We start from the raw sequence: 18981 nt of genomic DNA, 5'->3' as shown, positions 1-18981 counted from the left end.
GCGTGTCTTTGCTTACTGCTGTGCAAATTAATCGAAACAAGGAGTCTTGGGGCCCCTCACAGAAGATGTTTCCTGACAAAAATGGGGAACCTGTCTCAAAAACCAGCTGAGACCGACCTTGTGGTTTGGACAAGAGCCAAGGGGCAGCTGAGTCTGTACAAAGGCACGGGGTCAACTAGTGGTGATGAAGAGGAGTTATCGGACTTCATTCCCACGACCCCCCGACGACCACCACCAGAAGGCACTGCGCAGGCGCAGATGGGAGGAGTTTATGGAAATGACTTCTTGGAGCTAATTTTAATACAAAGCGGGGATAAGTTAGGCATACGCATAAGCGTATTGGGAAACTTCATGCATATGTAACTTTTTACTGCATATAACCAAAGCAAGTTGCCGCGTTAAGGTGCGCGTGCCTTTGGGGGCTATCCCGCATGTGACCGGCGCCAAGATAAACCACATACCTACTTTATAACTTATTTGTGTTGAGTTATAGTCTTCTTCCATGAACCAAGTCCCTGATGCTTTGTCTCCACCGCTCCTTCACGGTCACTCTCTGCCCCAGCTCCACGTGGGGTCCCTCCCATGAGATGCCATCCTTCCAGAACTGAGCAGGACTGCTGCCCACAGGCAGCAACTCTTCAAGAACTGCTCCCACATGGCTCCGTACCACGGGGTCCATCCCCCAGGAGCAAACTGCTCCAGCACGGGTCCCCCACGGGCGGCAGCTCCCCCCAGACCCCCTGCTCCTGCGTGGGCTCCTCTCCACGGGCTGCAGCTCCGGCCCGGGGCCTGCTCCTGCGGGGGCTCTCCATGGGCCGCAGCCTCCTCCAGGCCACATCCACCTGCTCCACCGGGGGCTCCTCCACGGGCTGCAGCGTGGAGATCTGCTCCGTGTGGGACCCATGGGCTGCAGGGGAACAGCGTGCTCCACCAGGGGCCTCTCCATAGGCCACAGGGGAACTTCAGCTCTGGCACCTGCAGCACCTCCTGCCCTCCTTCTGCACTGATCTTGGTGTCTGCACGTTAGCTTTCATAAAGACACATAATCCACAAAGTGATTATGTGAAGGTGCTTTTATTAGCCGCCGGAAGTTAAGGGCATGCCTGCCCAAATCTAACTTCGTCCGATTTGTTCACTCAGTTCTTTTTTATCTCCTAAAATATTACATATTCATTAAGTTTCACAACAGATCTATGCATATTCATTTCCTAGCTCCACCTAGACCCGCTTTGTATGCTAATTATCTTATCAGTCCTTCTGCGCTTGCGTATTACTCTCTGGTGGTCGTCCGGGTGGCCGTCGGGATGAAGTAAGTTGTATTCATCAGAGTAGAACTTTTTAACCTTTTCTTCTTACTCTCCCAGCTGCTGTTGTTCCACAGTTTTGTTTGTTTGTCTTCCCTTTCTTAAATATGCTTTCACAGATGCACAAACAGCAATTTTTGGCTCATCTCTGGCCAGCATCAGGTCCCTTTGGAGCCAACGGAATCTGGCCCTTATCTAACATGGGCATCTTCTGGACTCTTCTCACAGAGGCTACCCCTGCAGCGCCCTGCAGATAAAACCTTGCTATGTAAACCCAATACTCCTATAGGAAGAGATCTTCTGCCATTCCTCTGGCAAATTCGGGGAGGGCCCTCTGCACCCAGACGGTCTGGAGCACGGGGACACCTTCAGCCGCTGTCACCAACCCAGCGACAGCACTGTGGCAGCACAAGTGAAGAATGGCCCCGCAGGAGCTGGACGTCAGGGGGGACCTGTCCCTGGATGTGGGTACGGTGCTGCCCTGTGCCCGGGAGAGTGTGGGGGTGAGCTAGGACAGCTGCCAGATCAACCACAGCCATGCGGAAGTAATGCTGTGCCCCTGCCAGCGGCGGGAATTAGAGGGAACGGTCAAATGAGTAGGGGAGGGGAGAAGCAAAGCCCCGAAGGGAGAAGAAGACAAAGACCTGCACTACATGACATGGTTTATTAAATACCAAGGAGGGTGACAGAACTTGGAATTAAAGGCAGGCTGTTATCTGCACAGAACCGCCGCATTCATGCCGGCATGGCGGGGCCAATGACTGCTCTTGCTCACTGCCTGGAAACTGCCCGAATTACAGGGCAGAAGGCAAGTGCTCGCAGTCTACTGCCATCTTGGTAGAACTATGGCTTGTTTTCTGGACTGGGACTTCGTCTGCTCCACCTTCATCTGATCAGTAATAATGTTCAGCTGTGAAAATAGGGAAACGCACAATAAGAGGGGAATGCTTAAGGAAGGAACACGTTTTCACCTCCAACTACAAGCATTTCAGAAGTTAGTGAAGGAAATACCACAGGCTACACACAGAACATCTAAAGGGAACCTGCAAATGACTCTTGCTCATCAGTGACTCTTGCTACAAAAAGACTCTTGCTACAGGCTTGGGGGAGAGTGGCTCAAGAGCTGTGCAGAGGAAAAGGATCTGGGGGTGTTGGTCGATGCTCGCCTGAACGTGAGCCAGCAGTGTGCCCAGGTGTCCAAGAAGGCCAACGGCATCCTGGCTTGTATCAGGAAAAGTGTAGCCAGCAGCACCAGGGAGGTGATTTTTCCCCTGTACTCTGCTCTGGTGAGGCTGCACCTTGAGTACTGTGTTCAGCTTTGGGCTCCTCAGTGCAAGAAGGACATCAAGGCCCTGGAACGTGTCCAGAAAAGGGCTATAAAGCTGGAGAGACCTCAGGGGAGACCTTATTGCTGTCTACAACTACCTGAAAGGAAGGTGTGGGGAGCTGGGGGTCCACCTCTTCTCTCAGGTAACTAGTGACAGGATTGGAGGGAATGGCCTCAAGTTGCACCAGGGGAGGATAAGGTTATAAATGAGGAGACATTTCTTCTCAGAAAGAGCAGTCAGACATTGGAGCTGGTTGCCCAGGGAGGTGGTGGCGTCACCGTCCCTGGAAGTGTTCAAAGAAAGGTTGGACCTGGCGCTTAGGGACGTGGGTTAGTGAGTGATATTGGTAGTAGGGTGATGGTTGGACCAGTGATCTTGAAGGTCTCTTCCAGCCTTAATGATTCTATGATTCTATGATTCTGTACCAGTGCAGAGAACAACACTATATGGGCTGCCGCAGGGAATGTTAACTCCATCCCAGACAGACCCAGTACAACTGGGGCAGGTGCCAGCTCAACCATGGCCACAGGGAAGTAATGCAGTGCCCCTGCCAGCCAGGCACGTTCTCGATGCCTCCTGAGGAGCCCTGCCCCATCGCATGGCCCGAGATCCCCATCCACGCTGCGGAAGAACGTCAACTGAGGCACAAAGAGCTCTTAAGGCAGGAGCCAGAAAGTGCCGCAGTCACTGCTGGACTGTGGGGGGGTGTGGCCCTCCAACTTAAGAGGACACTTGTGACGCCCCTGGTGATGCCCATTGTGACACAATGTGCCACCATCGCTGAGACGCAGTGTATGTGCACCCCTGCCAGCAGGAGTGCTCAGTGCTGTTGCCTCTGCTGTGGGAGCAACAGCGCTGCCCTGGCTGGGAGCCTCGGTGCGTCCCTGCCCTGCCTGGGAGCACCAGGCCACAGCCGCTGCTCGGGGCTCGGCTCCCCTGCCCCTGCGCCTGTCCGTGTCGGACCCAAGCAGGGCCCGCAGGGCTCTGGTGGCCCCAGGTGGGCTTGTGCCCACATCCTTGCTGCAGCATGCAGAGGCTCCTGGGGCTCCTCCACCGGGGCCAGGAGCATCCGATGCCCAGCAGCACTTCCCTGTCCAGAGACAGCGATGCCCACCAGCTGCCAGAGGAGGGCCTGCACGGGCTGCACCGCGCGGCCGCCCGTGGCGACCTGGCCCGGCTGAGGCGGCACTGGTGGCTGAAGAAACGAGGCAAAAACCGTCGAGACCAGGCAAAGCGGTGAGGGGCTGGGGGGTGCGCTTAAAGGCTTGGGGTGGGATCGCTCTCCCGTGGCGTGCGAGCTTCAGCCTGGTGCCGCTGCGTACGCGGCTCTGGCACCAACCCTCCTTCTGCAGCAGGTGTCAGCAAGAGCTGAGGCGATGGAGGGCTGAGGCTGGGCGTTGTCCGGCCAGGCAGCCTCTCGCCCTGAAGTCACTGGCACTGGACATAGTCGGGAGCACATGCTCCTACCAGCCCTTGGCAAAGCCTTCAGCCCCGTGCAGAGAGACGGCTGAAGCCCAGGGCAGAGTCAGGAGCACGGCAGCAAGGGCACCGCCTCCTCTGGAACCCTGGGTCAGAGCTTATGGGTGTGACCCGTTCAGTGACAAACTGGATCTGATTGATACAGCAGTGCGCGACGGGTTAAGAAGAAGGTTACTCAGAGGCATAGAGTGGTAACCAGGCTAGAGTAAGAGAAAGTGGGAACCACTAAGGAGGAGTTGTTAGGCTCGGACGGGCCTATAGAGGGCTACGCGTGATCAAAAGGAATGCACCAACCAGAAGTCTGTAACTATGTTTGCCAGCCACGTGCAGCGCGTGGAGGGGCTCAGAAAAACTATGTAAGATCTGGCATTGGGACAATAAAGGGTCTCCATTTCTCGACTATCTTGGAGCCCGTGTCGTCATTCCCTTCAAGAGCTGGTCACTGAGAGGGCTTTTCCCTCTCAGCTGGCAGAGGGGAACAATCCAGCTTTGCTTGGAATTGCTGGGGCGGCTCGAGCGCTGCTTGAAGGGTGTGCTGCCGACTGCCACTGCCCTGTCCTCTCCCTGTGGGGTTGTTTAGCAGCCGCTCGGGCATTAGCAGTTCTCTCCTGTCCTGTGGGTGATCAGCGTCAGGGCATTCACCGCCCTTCTGCCGCTCGAGTGATTGTGGAAAAACTTGGAGACTTACACTGACTTCGCACTCTTCATGGAGTTCCACAGCCTCCAAAGCTTACGTTCTGCTTGGCATTGGCAAGTGGAGACTTGTGGCCCTGCGCGTGTTCCACAGCCAGAAGTGATTTGGGGCATTGCCTGCCTGTGGAAAGCTAATTTATTTTGGTTTTAGGACACCGCTGCACCTTGCTTGTGCGAACGGCCATGCAGACGTTGTTCGATTCCTGGTGCAAGAGAAGTGCCTGCTGAACCTTTGTGACAACACTGGCAGATCGCCACTCATGATGGTATGTGGAACACGTTACTCTGCTCTAAGTGGGGCTTTATCAATTGTGCTTCCAATGACAAGTGTCTTGCCGCATTCTTCACACCGACCTGTAGAGAAACATGAAAGTTGTAATCGGCACGTAATAGGCATACACTAGCTCATCTCGGAAGACGCTCTTATCTTCCAGCACTGGGAAGCTGCTGTAGCTGTGACAGAGTGAAACACGGCACAAGTCCTTCCTTTTCTTTGTGTTGTTTGCAGGCAGTGGAGAGCCAGCATGAAGAATGCGTGGCGATTCTGCTAGAGCACCGTGCCGACCCAAACCTGGAAGGTTACAGAGGCAAGTCTGCCCTTCACCTGGCTGCCGCAGCTCCTAACACGTCTGTAGCAGAGATGTTAGTTGAGCATGGTGCACACCTTGAAGCAAAGGACTGTGTAAGTTTTGAATCTGGGCAGCACTGCTCTTTGGGAAAGGCACTTAATTCGTCTGGGTTGTTCTGACGGGGATTCTTTATCCTTTCAGGAGAGAAATACCCCGCTTCTTCTTGCCATCTCCAGCCATCATAAAGAGATGGTAAAGTTTCTTCTTCAAAAAGGAGCGAATGTGTGTGCTCGAAATTTCTTTGGAAGGTGAGGCATTGCTCCAAAGTGCATGTGGCTCTCCTTAGCATTGACACTGGAATGAACAGGAGAAGGAGAGTCAGTGTTGTCCAAGAGACAATGGGCATCAAGTGAAACAAGAGGCCTTCCCACAGCTGCTTAGGAGAAACCCTCTCAGCATGAGGAAGGTTAATCAGGGGAGCAGGTGGCACCAGGGGTTTGAGCAGCCTCCATCCTATGAGGCTTTGAAGAGCAGAGTGGAAGAAGCCTTGAGCAACGTGCTCTGGCCTCGTGGCTGAGTCTGCTCTGGGGAGGCGGCTGGCCAGGAGCTGTCTGGAGGTGCCTTCCAGCCTCAGTCCTCCAGCACTCCCCTGTGTGTGGCTTTGCTTTCCCTGTGCTTGTAGGAATCGGGGAGGGAATTGTTTGGGGAGGAAACAGGGATTAGAATAACAACAACACAGAGCCTGCAAATGCTGCTATGTTTCATACCACCTTTTGGATGCTTTAGGACTGCTCTTACGCTTGCCGCTTCTGCTGGGGAAACGGATGTAATAGAGCTACTTCTTTCCTACGGTGCCAACATTGCTTGCGATACGGCTGTGGATTATGCTCTCCGGTCGGGACATTCTGAGTGAGTGTTTTGTACGTCACTGTTAGAGCGGCTGAGTTGTCAGAGTGTCCGTGCTGATTTGTCACCCTTTGTGATAGATGCACAAAGGCTTAACGATATCTTCAGACCTTTCTTGAAGCTGGGCTCGGTGATGTCTTCTCATAAATCACCTTCCCAAGTCAAGAGAGGATTTGGAAGTAGAGGAGAACTTCCACCCACAAGGCTTTCTTAGAAATCCCGCTTGTGTTGCTAAGCCCAGTTCCGCTCCACTGACCAGGAAAGAGGCACCTTTTCTTTCAGTGGGGATCTTACCAGTGTCCCTTTAGATAAACCCTCAAAGAGATCCCTGGTGGTGTAGCAGGTCCACCATCATGGGGAGACTGACACCGCACACAGACAGTTCTGAACTGGTTCCAAGTCAGTTGCTGTCCTAGGCAAGAGCAAGGATACTAGGCAAGGATGTTTTGGATCTGACTGCCTGTATGTTCTCTCTATCTGCGTGTAGCCTTTGCAAGAAACTGGTAGAACATGCACGCTGTGAAAAGACGGGAGAAGCTTCTGCTGGCGCTGCACAAGACACAGCAGTCCCCAGCAGATTCTGCTCTCCGAGGACTGAGCGCTTTGCACTGGCCACACTTGCTTTGGATGGAGAAGGTAGGATCCTGAAGTGTGGAAGAGCTGATGAGGACAACTAATGTGGCCTGATGTCAGACCGCTTCCCGTATTTGGGGGCAGGGCTTGACTGGCAGGGAAAAGCAGAGTGCCAGGAATGCTCACACTGTCTCGCTTCGTCCATCCCTTGTAGGTGCCCTGCCAGCTGTAGGAGCAGAGCAGGAGGAAGAGGCTGAATTGCCCTGGGATCGCAAGGTACTTTCTGTGAAGGACCCACTGGGCTCCCATTTGGCTCGCTTACTTTGGGGCAAGTTTACCTCTGGGCTCGCTTACCTCTGTTGCTGCCTCTGCCACTTGTTTGTGACTGGGGCCCTTGAACTACTTGTGCTCCAGCCCAGCTGTTCAGTTTGCGCTGGGCTGGTGAAACTGCTGGGAGAACTGGGTCTCGCTGCAGCTGGCCTTTCAGTTAGAGTTCCAGTCTAGGGAAAGCATGTTCTACATAATGAAGCAGCAAAGATTATTCCTGCTGCTTAAAATCTTCTGAGCTTCTCAAAGGGGCTGGCCGGGAGTGGACTGTTGCTTTTCACCATACTTCACCAGTGCTCCGGTAACCTTTATGTGGCAATTCTTAACGCCAACAACGAAGAGATACCAGAGAATAGCATTGAGGGCTTGCAGCTCTGCTTTCAGCGTGCATTCCTTGGCCGCGAGCATGTTCTCAGAAGCAGCAGGGAGATTCCAGGCCATGCTTAAGCTCTGGCAGAACGAAGTCTGGCTTCTGCTTTACAACTGCTGAAATGCCATTGGAGGCAACAATAGTTCTGCAGATTCCATTCTCCACTGCCCGCCTTTTTGCGTAGGTAGAAAGCCCCTGCCCAGTCTCTCAGGCTATGTTCCAAGAAGAGAAAAAACGTTAAGCCTTCCCTCTGTTTTAAGAAACAGAAACCCTCACAAAGAGCTGCTGATAGTTGAGGCTAAGAAAGATGGAGAGAGGTCCCCAGCTGTGCCTGGTGGTGGTGCACTTCCAATCCTTTGTTTCAGTCAGAAGACTGACCTAGTTGTAGAACCTAATGAGTAAAAGCACAGCTCATATTCCCATGTTCTCACTGACTTTGTCATGCTCACGGAACCCCATTTCTTTAGGATCAAGACAGACAGCTGCAGCTTGAGCTTCCTGGTGCTCCTGAAAGTCTGTCCGTGTCAGAAGCCCCACCTGAAGCTACTGAGAGCCAGCTCAGTGACACTGAGAAAGACGTAGAGCGCTTGCAAGAGGAATTGGAGATGGTTAAAGCTAAGGTATGGAAAGGCAGCACTATAGGGATAAATCCAAGGGTGGTTGTCCTTTCTCTTCCCTTCTTCCCCCTCTCTGCTGGTGACCAACACAACGGGCCCTTTGGGGAGCTTTTCACAAGCTGGAGGGACAAAGCAGTGCGTTAGGAGGCACCTTCCAGGGGGTAGGTTTGACCAGAGCAGTTTGCGCTTTCTCAAAACTTGGGTGTGCTCTGAGACACAGAGGGTGCGGCACCACTTGGGTGTGCTCTGACAACGGTTGTAAATTTTTTTTCATGTCTCTGTGTTGGGACCAGCATTGGCAGTGTCTGTGCCAGAGTCGCAGACAAAGCAGGCTGAGTTTTGTGCCAGCGTTCAGGAAATTCTGTAGAAAATCTACAGAGCTATAGGAGAGGGGTTAGTACAAAATGCAGTGAAGTAACATGCATGGGGGTTTGAGAGTGGAAGCAGTCAATTTCCCTCCCTAAAGACTAGGCTGACCACCATGGATTGATTCTTCCTTTGGTTTTGCAGGTGGAGGCATCGGAACAAGCGTGTATTGAGTCTGAGGTCTGGGTAAAATACCTGGAGACTGTACTGGAGGATAAGAAGAGAGAAGCAGCAGCTTCTTCCCAGAAAGTGCAAGGCTTTCTGGAGCCATCCTTTGGAACTGGAGCTCTCCAAAAGCTGGAAGAACGCATGCAAGGGTAGGCAGGGTAGTAAGACAGAGGGGCGAGACGCTGCTTTCTGGGACTCTGTGAACGCAGGGGAATTGCCTCGTCACATCACAGAAAGTTAATACAGGATTTGGAAAGAAGCCTTTGCTTTAGCTTATGTTCTTGCACACTGTTCTTTCCAACTGTGTGCTCTTGTGGAGTTCCCCAATAAGGCCTGTATTTCTCTTTCAGACTCAAAGCTGGAAGTGACAGATTGGAAGCCACAATCCAGCAACAAAGCAGACTGATTGAAGCCCTTCAGAGACACCAGCAAGCCTCTGCCTCAGTAAGTCAGTGATAAACTTCCCTCTTCCCTGTGAGCTCCTGCGCCTAGCTAAGTAGTTCTGTGGGGACAAAGTAAGATGAGATTTTTCTGCCAAGCTTAGGGGAGCTGAGTTCTTGACCAGCTGTGCTGACTGTAAGCTGCTCTGAAAATCCTGCCGGTCTGTTCCCCAGCTTTCTGGTTTTGAGAGTTTTCCCATGATACTACGGCAAGTCCTACAGCACCAGGAAGTTCTTAGCACTAGAAAAAATAAGGGTTCACTGGAATGCACTGGTCTAGGTATTTTCTGCTTTAGACCAGTGGTGATATTGAAGATCGCAGGCTGCACTTGAGATATACCTCCTGCGTGAGAGGTGGTAGTCAAGTTTGCACAATGCTGCACAGCCCCGACCTGACATGCCGCGCTGTCGCTAATAAAGCAGTTCCTCTTGGCGTAAAGGAGGGGCTTTTATCTGTGGCCTCTGTGAAGCAAATGATTCTTCTTGTCTGCCTGGGGAGGAGGGAGGTGAACATGAGCCCTGTACTCTACTGAGACTGGCAGGAGGGGAAGAGCGGCAGAGAGGTGTGAGGCAGGAAAGTTGCACGCAGCATGACTTTTCGCTTCTTTTTGTGCTTCTGTAGGCTCGTAATCACCCGGAGGACTTGGTAACTGCCTTTCAGTCAGCACAGACAACCGCAGACGGGCATCCACACCAGCAGGTATGTATGGGAATGCTTTCTGTGAATGACTATTTTAGTCTTTGAATACCTGCTGGGCAGGTAGTGGGTGAAAAGACCAGGGGAGCCATGGGAAACCCTCCTGCTTTTATGGCAGGGCACGTTCAAGGGAAGGGGAAGCCCTGCTACTCCTGCTTCCCCAGTACTGCTACCGAGTTCTGCCTAGGCTATCTGCACATACCACATGTAGATGCTGTCCCTGTGCTGGTTCTACCATGTATCGTTTCTGTTTTGAAAGCATCAGTGTCAGAGAACAGAAGAGAAGCTGGTCGAGTTGAAATGCCCAGTCGAAGTGCGCCTCGAGCAGGAAATGAAAAGCAACAGCGAACTGCGGAGAGAATGTCTCAGGTATGGCTTGTTAGCACTTTAAAGAGAGATCCCATAGAGTAGAAATCAAGCTTCATGGAGGCTGAATGTAAAAATAGGTGAGGGTAACTGTCTGTGAGCAAATTCAAGCCTCACGCTAGGTCTTACAAGGCTCTTCTGTACACGTGCCTATGGTTTTACAGAGCTGCCAAAAGAACTTCAAGTGCAGGTTGCCCTGCAATTCTCCTGGGAGGGCAGGAAGTCCCTTCTCCATTTATTCCTCCGTTCAGGTGCAAGGTGGACCCTCCAAGTGATCTGCGGCACTGGAATGCTGTTTTTTCTCAGTAACTCCTGGTCTGTCAAGCGTGTTAAAGAAGAAGCAAGGCTTCTCTATGCTGTTTATGTCTGAGAATGTGAAACAGGCTGGTAGTTCCTTCACCTCCTACCTCAATGTTTTCTTGACTAATTTGCTGCACAGGTTAAGGAGGCTTCTGAACGGAGCTCTGCAGAAACTAAGAGAATCTGAGGCCAGAGAAAGAAAGCTCATGATTAATACTGCAAGAGACATGACGAGCAGCTGCTCTGAAGGGGCCAGTGAAGCTGATAAATTAACAGCAAAGGTGAGCTCCAGATTCTGCAGGATTTTGTGGTTTCTTTTTTTGTCTGTTAATGTTCACACCTCTGTTGTTCTTTTCTATGCTCCTTCTTGTATTGTGAGACGTCTGTTCTCTCCTTCATGCTCCTTCTGTTGTCATACATAGCAGGTATTGTAGAAGGAGTCAAGTGCCCTTGTGGTGGCTCATTCTTAGTCCAAAGGCTCGTAGCATTCTCGTGGCTTCACTGCCATTAGAAGAGTTCTCTTAAATGACAGGGAATGGCATTGTGTTTAGGCAGTGTAAAATGAAGATTAAGTTTCCGGGTTTTTGTTTGTTTTTATTATTCGTTTGTGTTTGTTTTGAGGGATTTTTGTTTGTTCGTTTTCTATCTATTTATAAAAGGCAGGAACCTCCCGAGTGTATTTTTAGAAGGTATAGAAAAGGTGTATTTCTGGGGGAGAAGAGTAAGACAGCATCGCAGCTGGCCTTTGGGACTTAATGCGACATCTGCTATATCCTCCGTATCCTTGCAACCAAACATCAGCTTTGACCTAGAGAGAAAATGCGTTCCTCCAGCAGTTCTGTCAAAGTGGCCTCCTGAGGCACTGTTTCCAAAGCTTTCAGAGTAAGGGCAGGAAGAGTATTTGTTGCTCGTGCCTACTCCGTTCTGCACTGCAGCGCTTCCCCCCACACACAATAGGCATTCTTTCTGGTGTCTGGGTAGAGGTGTGTTTGATGTCCCATGAGCAGAGGAGCATTTTGGGCAAGAGCGTCCCTAGCAAAAGAACCGAGGAAGGATGGAAACTTGGGGAATCCTGTCAGCAAAGATCTTAAAGCTGTTCTTCTCTTAAAAGACGAGCCTGCCTTTACTTTGCTTTTAATACCGAGTCAGAAGGTGACAAAGACCATCTTGACGCCCTACTCCTTTATGCATTGCTCTCCACAGCTCAATGAACTTTCGCAGCAGCTGGAGATGGAGTCTGGAAAATGCAGGCAGCTAGAAGCACAAAATTGTGACCTGCAAGAAGAGCTGTCTGCTCTGCGTGGGTCTCAGGAAAAAATGGAGAAGAGCAATGGCCAGCTGCAAGAAGAGGTGGCATGCATCAAAGCTCTTCTGAAGACTTACAAGGTGGGTCACAGGCAAAAGCAACAGCATGAGACAGAGATAAGAAAGAGCCTGACAAGGAACAAGTGCTCGGACCAGAAGTCGCAGGTGATGTTTGTATTTGGGGTCTTGCCCCTCATTCTTTCTGTGAGGCGTTGTTCTCCACAGGCACAGAAGTCCCTGTGAATTGTGTATGGAGCCTTTGGAAAAGGCTTACAAGCAGAGGACTGTCTTACAGAGACAGAAGTGTCTTAGCACTAACTCTGAAGTAAGAACAGAGTGCTGAGAACTGGTGTCCTCCAGACTAAAATGAATGGTTGACCTGTGGGAGTTTCCGGCTTCTGCCTTCACTGCTGGTGGTAGTGAGGAGGCAAGTGGCCTCCCCTTAGTGAGGCTGGGCCCTTGAAACTGGCTATGCGAAAGGTAAAGGTGAGCTCTGGATTCTGCACGCTTTTGTGATTTCTTTTTTTGTCTATTCATGTCCATACCTCTGTTGTTCTTTTCTATGGTCCTTCTTGTATTGTGAGTTGTCTGTTCTCTCCTTGATGCTCCTTCTGTTGTCATACATAGCAGGTGAACGCAGAGCAGTTGTCATTGTGGGTCAAAATGAACGTGCAGAGCAGTATCTGCAAGGGCACACTGAGGGCAGGCTGCTCTGTGGAGGAAGGACGAGCTGAGAGTCACAGCAAGGATGGCGGGCTCAGTGGCTTCACAGGCCATGGCACAGGTCCACAGCATTTTCCGGGTCTGGCAGGTGGAACTCCACCTGTCTGAAGTTGGCTTTGCCCAAGATCACTTCGAGAGCCCTGTCTTAGGAGTTGAGCCAGTGATGCTTTTGTAACTTACCGCTCACCAGCAGCTGTCTCAACCCGTCTTTCCCTAGCCATGGGCACCCTGAAGTAGAGGTCCAAGAAGTGCTTTTGAGCTGCCGTGGGTGTCTTGTTCAGGTGCATGGAACCCTTGATCTAGATTTCCCCTGGTTACTGAGAGGTGCTGCTAAGGCACACGTGTGCTTTAGAAGGTATTGTAGAAGGAGTCAAGTGCCCTTGTGGTGGCTCATTCTTAGTCCAAAGGCTCGTAGCATTCTCGTGGCTTCACTGCCATTAGAAGAGTTCTCTTAAATGACAGGGAATGGCATTGTGTTTAGGCAGTGTAAAATGAAGATTAAGTTTCCGGGTTTTTGTTTGTTTTTATTTTTTGTTTGTGTTTGTTTTGAGGGATTTTTGTTTGTTCGTTTTCTATCTATTTATAAAAGGCAGGAACCTCCCGAGTGTATTTTTAGAAGGTATAGAAAAGGTGTATTTCTGGGGGAGAAGAGTAAGACAGCATCGCAGCTGGCCTTTGGGACTTAATGGGACATCTGCTATATCCTCCGTATCCTTGCAACCAAACATCAGCTTTGACCTAGGGAGAAAATGCGTTCCTCCAGCAGTTCTGTCAAAGTGGCCTCCTGAGGCACTGTTTCCAAAGCTTTCAGAGTAAGGGCAGGAAGAGTGTTTGTTGCTCGTGCCTACTCCGTTCTGCACTGCAGCGCTTCCCCCCACACACAATAGGCATTCTTTCTGGTGTCTGGGTAGAGGTGTGTTTGATGTCCCATGAGCAGAGGAGCATTTTGGGCAAGAGCGTCCCTAGCAAAAGAACCGAGGAAGGATGGAAACTTGGGGAATCCTGTCAGCAAAGATCTTAAAGCTGTTCTTCTCTTAAAAGACGAGCCTGCCTTTACTTTGCTTTTAATACCGAGTCAGAAGGTGACAAAGACCATCTTGACGCCCTACCCCTTTATGCATTGCTCTCCACAGCTCAATGAACTTTCGCAGCAGCTGGAGATGGAGTCTGGAAAATGCAGGCAGCTAGAAGCACAAAATTGCGACCTGCAAGAAGAGCTGTCTGCTCTGCGTGGGTCTCAGGAAAAAATGGAGAAGAGCAATGGCCAGCTGCAAGAAGAGGTGGCATGCATCAAAGCTCTTCTGAAGACTTACAAGGTGGGTCACAGGCAAAAGCAACAGCATGAGACAGAGATAAGAAAGAGCCTGACAAGGAACAAGTGCTCGGACCAGAAGTCGCAGGTGATGTTTGTATTTGGGGTCTTGCCCCTCATTCTTTCTGTGAGGCGTTGTTCTCCACAGGCACAGAAGTCCCTGTGAATTGTGTATGGAGCCTTTGGAAAAGGCTTACAAGCAGAGGACTGTCTTACAGAGACAGAAGTGTCTTAGCACTGACTCTGAAGTAAGAACAGAGTGCTGAGAACTGGTGTCCTCCAGACTAAAATGAATGGTTGACCTGTGGGAGTTTCCGGCTTCTGCCTTCACTGCTGGTGGTAGTGAGGAGGCAAGTGGCCTCCCCTTAGTGAGGCTGGGCCCTTGAAACTGGGTATGTGTGACTGATGGGGGGATGGTTCTCTTCTTCTTTGTGGTGATGGAAATTTCATTATCTGCTTCAGACACAGGCAGCCTCTCCAGACGTGCAAGAACTGACAAGATCCCCTCCTTGCACTTCGCTGGGAAAGAGCCCAAAGCACAGAAGCAGAGATGCTGACTCTGAAGAGGAGGATGTTAGGGAAAAGACACCACAAGATCATACTTTTCCATATGAGTCCATGCAGGAAAGACTGGAAAATTACAGGTACTACTATCTGGAGGAAGTAAACCTCAGAAGATGCCTACAAAAGGACCTCAAAAGGTATGTCTGGACGTTTTTTGGAGTGAGAGCAAGATGCTGCTTTTTCCCTGTACATTTTCTTCCTAACATCCCTTTTTTTTGTCTGGTCAGCATTATGTCAGTAAATATGCCTAACAAGGCATATTGATAAAAGACTCCTCTGCAAACCTTCCTCTTTTTTAGAACTGCCTTCATAATGCTTCAGTGTTCCCGCAGTACCATCACTGGTCGTGGCATTACAAAAGCATTTTTGAAGTTGGCATTGTCTTAACATGTGGTCTTCTGGCCACTCTGATAATGTGTTCCTCATTGTAACGTTCTCTGCGATATAAGGCAGAGAAGCGAAATTGCCTGTCCTATTGTCCTGTCTGCAAACATGAATGCTTGAATAATATGGGCCTTCTAGAGAGCAGAATCTCTGAATCTGCTGATTCAATCTCTCTGAATTTTTCAGAACTCGTCAGAGACTAGCTGAAGTCAAAGCTCAGCTCCACCAGAAGCACCACTGAAGCCTGCGTGGCTCAGGTCAGCATTCATAAATGTTATTCTCAACCCCTCTTAAAGCATATCTGTGAGCAAGCTTACGCTTCTGAGCCTCAAGTTAGAATCCCTTTGTGGTTCCAAAACACACCTTCTTTATGCTAAAACAACTGCTAAGCATCAGAAGAGTACACAACTGTATGGGGGCGGGCTGAAGACCTCTGGTCATTGGGGGGTGTGCAAAATACAGAGTGCCCTTCTTCTTCTGCAAAGCCGTAAGGGAAAGAGTGAAGGGAAAGAAAGGGAGAATAGACAAAATAACCGTACAAATGGTAATAGGAGAACAGGCACCAGACAAAGACATGTCGCACTGAAGGCTGCGTTAGGGCCTGGTTGCAGCAAGAAGATGTTTGCCTTTTCAAAGGCAGATCCTTTTCAACGTTTTCAAGGTGAATGCGGAAGCTGTATTTTAGGAGTAGTGTTCCAAAGAATGCCCAGTTTGAATGCTTAGAGAGTAGGGACACTTGAGGATGAAGAGGGCTGCAGAGGACTAAGTCTAACACTGATGAGCAAGAGTCATTTGCAGGTTCCCTCACAACGTTCTGTGTGTAGCCTGTGGTATTTCCTTCACTAACTTCTGGAATACTGGTAATTGGAGGTGAAAAGGTGTTCCTGCCTTGTGCATTTTCTTCTTATTGTGTGTTTCCCTGTTTTCACAGCTGGATATCATTACTGATCAGATGAAGGTGGAGCAGACAAAGTCCCAGTCCAGAAAACAAGCCATAGTTCTACCAAGATGGAAGATGACTGCCAACACTTGCCTTCTGCCCCCTAATTTGGGCAGTTTCCAGGCCGTGAGCAAAAGCAGCCATTGCCCCCACCACGCTGGCAAGAACGCAGCAGTTCTGTGCAGATAACAGCCTGCCTTTAATTCCAAGTTCTGTCGCCCGCCTTGGCATTTAATAAACCATGTCACGTAGTGTGGGTCTTTGTCTGTTCCCTTCTCCCTTACGGACTTTGCTTCTCCTCTCCCATGCCCATGTGACTGTTCCCTCTGATTCCTTCTGCTCGTCTCTCTTACTGACCAGGAGCATCCTGTGAACATCAAATGTATTATTTCCGTTGTGGGAAGCAGACCAACCCTCTTGCAGATGTGTCCTGTGAGTTACACAGTACCAAGGGAAACTCCTGGGTGAACTAGGGACAAGGGCTTGGGATGGAAAAAGGGAGAATACACAAAGACAGAGGTGTCATTTGCCTCTTGTGGCTGGAAATGATTCCCTTGCAAAAGGGATAGCCCACGACAAGCGGGGGACCTCAACCACACTGTCCATGAGGCTGGCAGAGAGCTTTAATGCTGCGGCCAGATTTCTGAATGCAGGGGAAATGATTTGTAGGCTTCAAACCAGCAACCTCTGAGACCCGGGCTCTCCCATATAAAGAGATCTTCTGCCACTCATCTGGCAAATTCAGGGAGGGCTGAAGGCAGAGGAAAACACCACCTGCGCACCCACTCCATCCAGCAATTGCCCCAATCCCCTGGAGTCCCTTTTGATAGTCTCCAGGCTTCTCTCAGCAATTTCATCACTGCCACCCTGAATTCTCACTAATGGGTAATAATCGGAGGGGGGCTAACGAGGTCAGGAAGTTTCCTGGTAATGTCCTTGACCCGAGCCCCAGGTAGGCTGCAGACTTCCCTACGGGTAGGGTCGAGCTGACATATGGGGCCCTCTGTTCCCTTCAGAAGGGAGTCGCCTACAACCATTACCCTTCTTTCCTTCTTGTTGGAGGAAGTCTTGAGGCGTGGAGTCAACTTGCTGGGTCCTTGCGGCTCCCTTGACTGCCTCCAGCGGCCTCGATGCGGAAAATCGCCTGCCCGCCGCGATCCACTCTCCGCAACAGCACGCGACTGCCTTGGACTGCAAACCTCTACGGAGGGAGCAAAAGAAGGGGGCAGGGGGAAGTTCTCATTCCCTGTGAAGGAGTTACTTTGCAAGACCCCTTGTTTGCCTATGGAGTGACTGTGGGACACACCTCTGTGGTGGTTTTACTCAGGTGGGCAGCTGAGCTCCATCACAACCGCTCACTCACTCCCACTCCTCAAAGGGAAAAGGGGGAGAAAATACGATGAAAAGGGCTCAAGGGTTGAGACAAGAACAGGGAGTTCACTCAACAGCTATTGTGAAGGGCAAAACAAACTCAGAGTATGGAAATTAGTAAAATCTATTGGCTGTTACTTACTAACAAGCCAGAGAAGTGAGAAACAAAGGAAAGAAACCAAAGCCAACTTCGTCCCACCCACCCTCTTCCACCTCCTCCCCCTGAGCGGCACGGGGGAATGGGGGCTGCGGTCAGTCTGAAGCCAGGGATAGAAGAATGGGGGCTTGCTTAATCATGTTCATGATTAATGATTAAAGGATTTATCTGTGAAAGCAACACACTTGACGCTCAGGACGTATGTCTTGACACTGAGCAAGGTGTTTTCCACTTTGAAATTCATCCAAATACTAGTCAAAAGACTGTGCTTATATATTGGTCAAGGCTGTGTGTGTTTAAGAACTGCTTGTGCTTTTGCAGGAGTAGATAAGGAGAATATTACTCTCCCTAGCAAAAATCATTCTAACTTTTGTATTTGTAACTTTGTTAGAATTGTCGGGTGTGATTTTTATATTTGGCACCAGTGGTATCCCACCAGTTGATCAAGTCTAACAATACAATATAAACAAGGTGCTGGTCATCACTGGTGAGACACAATCTTCGGGTGGTCACCAACGGCAAATGGCATTCTCAATACATTGTGTCACCCGATCATAGTCATATTGACCTTAGTTGGTATGAGTCTTGTATTGTATGTAATTATACTACTCTGGAACTGGAGAATGTTATACCGCATAGCCATGCTGACTTCTTTGTTGCACGTCCATGGTATGGCATTAAGTGATCAGTACCAAGTTGGGAATCTTTGCTGCGAGTAAAAGAATTTACTAATCTTCTAGAAAGGGGGGACTGAAGCCAGGGATAGAAGATCGGGGGCTTGCTTGATCGTATTAATGATTTCTAAATAAAACAATTGTAATTATTAAAGCCAGGAATGAAAGAAAGGGGGCTTGCTTAATCGCTTTAAAATAGATAATGCTGCGTGTCTTTGCTTACTGCTGTGCAAATTAATCGAAACAAGGAGTCTTGGGGCCCCTCACAGAAGATGTTTCCTGACAAAAATGGGGAACCTGTCTCAAAAACCAGCTGAGACCGACCTTGTGGTTTGGACAAGAGCCAAGGGGCAGCTGAGTCTGTACAAAGGCACGGGGTCAACTAGTGGTGATGAAGAGGAGTTATCGGACTTCATCCCCACGACCCCCCGACGACCACCACCAGAAGGCACTGCGCAGGTGCAGATGGGAGGGGTTTATGGAAATGACTTCTTGGAGCTAATTTTAATACAAAGCGGGGATAGGTTAGGCATACGCATAAGCGTATTGGGAAACTTCATGCATATGTAACTTTTTACTGCATATAACCAAAGCAAGTTGCCGCGTTAAGGTGCACGTGCCTTTGGGGGCTATCCCGCATGTGACCGGCGCCAAGATAAACCACATACCTACTTTATAACTTATTTGTGTTGAGTTATAGTCTTCTTCCATGAACCAAGTCCCTGATGCTTTGTCTCCACCGCTCCTTCACGGTCACTCTCTGCCCCAGCTCCACGTGGGGTCCCTCCCATGAGATGCCATCCTTCCAGAACTGAGCAGGACTGCTGCCCACAGGCAGCAACTCTTCAAGAACTGCTCCCACATGGCTCCGTACCATGGGGTCCGTCCGTCAGGAGCAAACTGCTCCAGCACGAGTCCCACACGGGCGGCAGCTCCCCCCAGAACCCCTGCTCCTGCGTGGGCTCCTCTCCACGGGCTGCAGCTCCGGCCCGGGGCCTGCTCCTGCGGGGGCTCTCCATGGGCCGCAGCCTCCTCCAGGCCACATCCA

General features: G+C 50.4%; 1 protein-coding gene and 1 long non-coding RNA gene across 3 annotated transcripts; one reads left to right on the top strand and one right to left on the bottom strand.

The window, feature by feature from the left end:
• Positions 1–1765: 1765 nt before the first annotated feature.
• LOC125181760 (uncharacterized) lies at positions 1766–17507 on the bottom strand. 2 transcript variants are annotated; one of them, XR_010828974.1, is made up of 2 exons: positions 16772–17507; positions 1766–2214 (listed from the first exon to the last, which is right to left on the bottom strand). It is a non-coding gene; the product is annotated as an uncharacterized lncRNA (long non-coding RNA). The 2 variants fall into 2 exon arrangements; XR_010828975.1 differs by lacking the exon at positions 16772–17507 and adding an exon at positions 3058–3195.
• Positions 2989–12114, top strand: LOC136789875 (putative POTE ankyrin domain family member M). The gene is made up of 14 exons (XM_066991157.1): positions 2989–3868; positions 4956–5070; positions 5313–5486; positions 5575–5681; positions 6160–6282; positions 6767–6915; positions 7067–7128; positions 8017–8169; positions 8677–8849; positions 9051–9144; positions 9763–9840; positions 10097–10206; positions 10643–10784; positions 11707–12114. Exons 1-14 carry the CDS (start codon positions 3660–3662, stop codon positions 12049–12051), a joined length of 2034 nt encoding a protein of 677 aa, XP_066847258.1. The 5' UTR covers positions 2989–3659; the 3' UTR covers positions 12052–12114.
• Positions 17508–18981: the final 1474 nt, after the last annotated feature.

The sequence above is a fragment of the Anser cygnoides genome, chromosome 1 (genome assembly GCF_040182565.1).
Source record: "Anser cygnoides isolate HZ-2024a breed goose chromosome 1, Taihu_goose_T2T_genome, whole genome shotgun sequence".
Taxonomy (NCBI): Eukaryota; Metazoa; Chordata; class Aves; order Anseriformes; family Anatidae; genus Anser; species Anser cygnoides.
The sequence above is the reverse complement of the archived record's forward strand: the minus strand, read 5'-3'. Positions and strand labels throughout refer to the sequence as shown.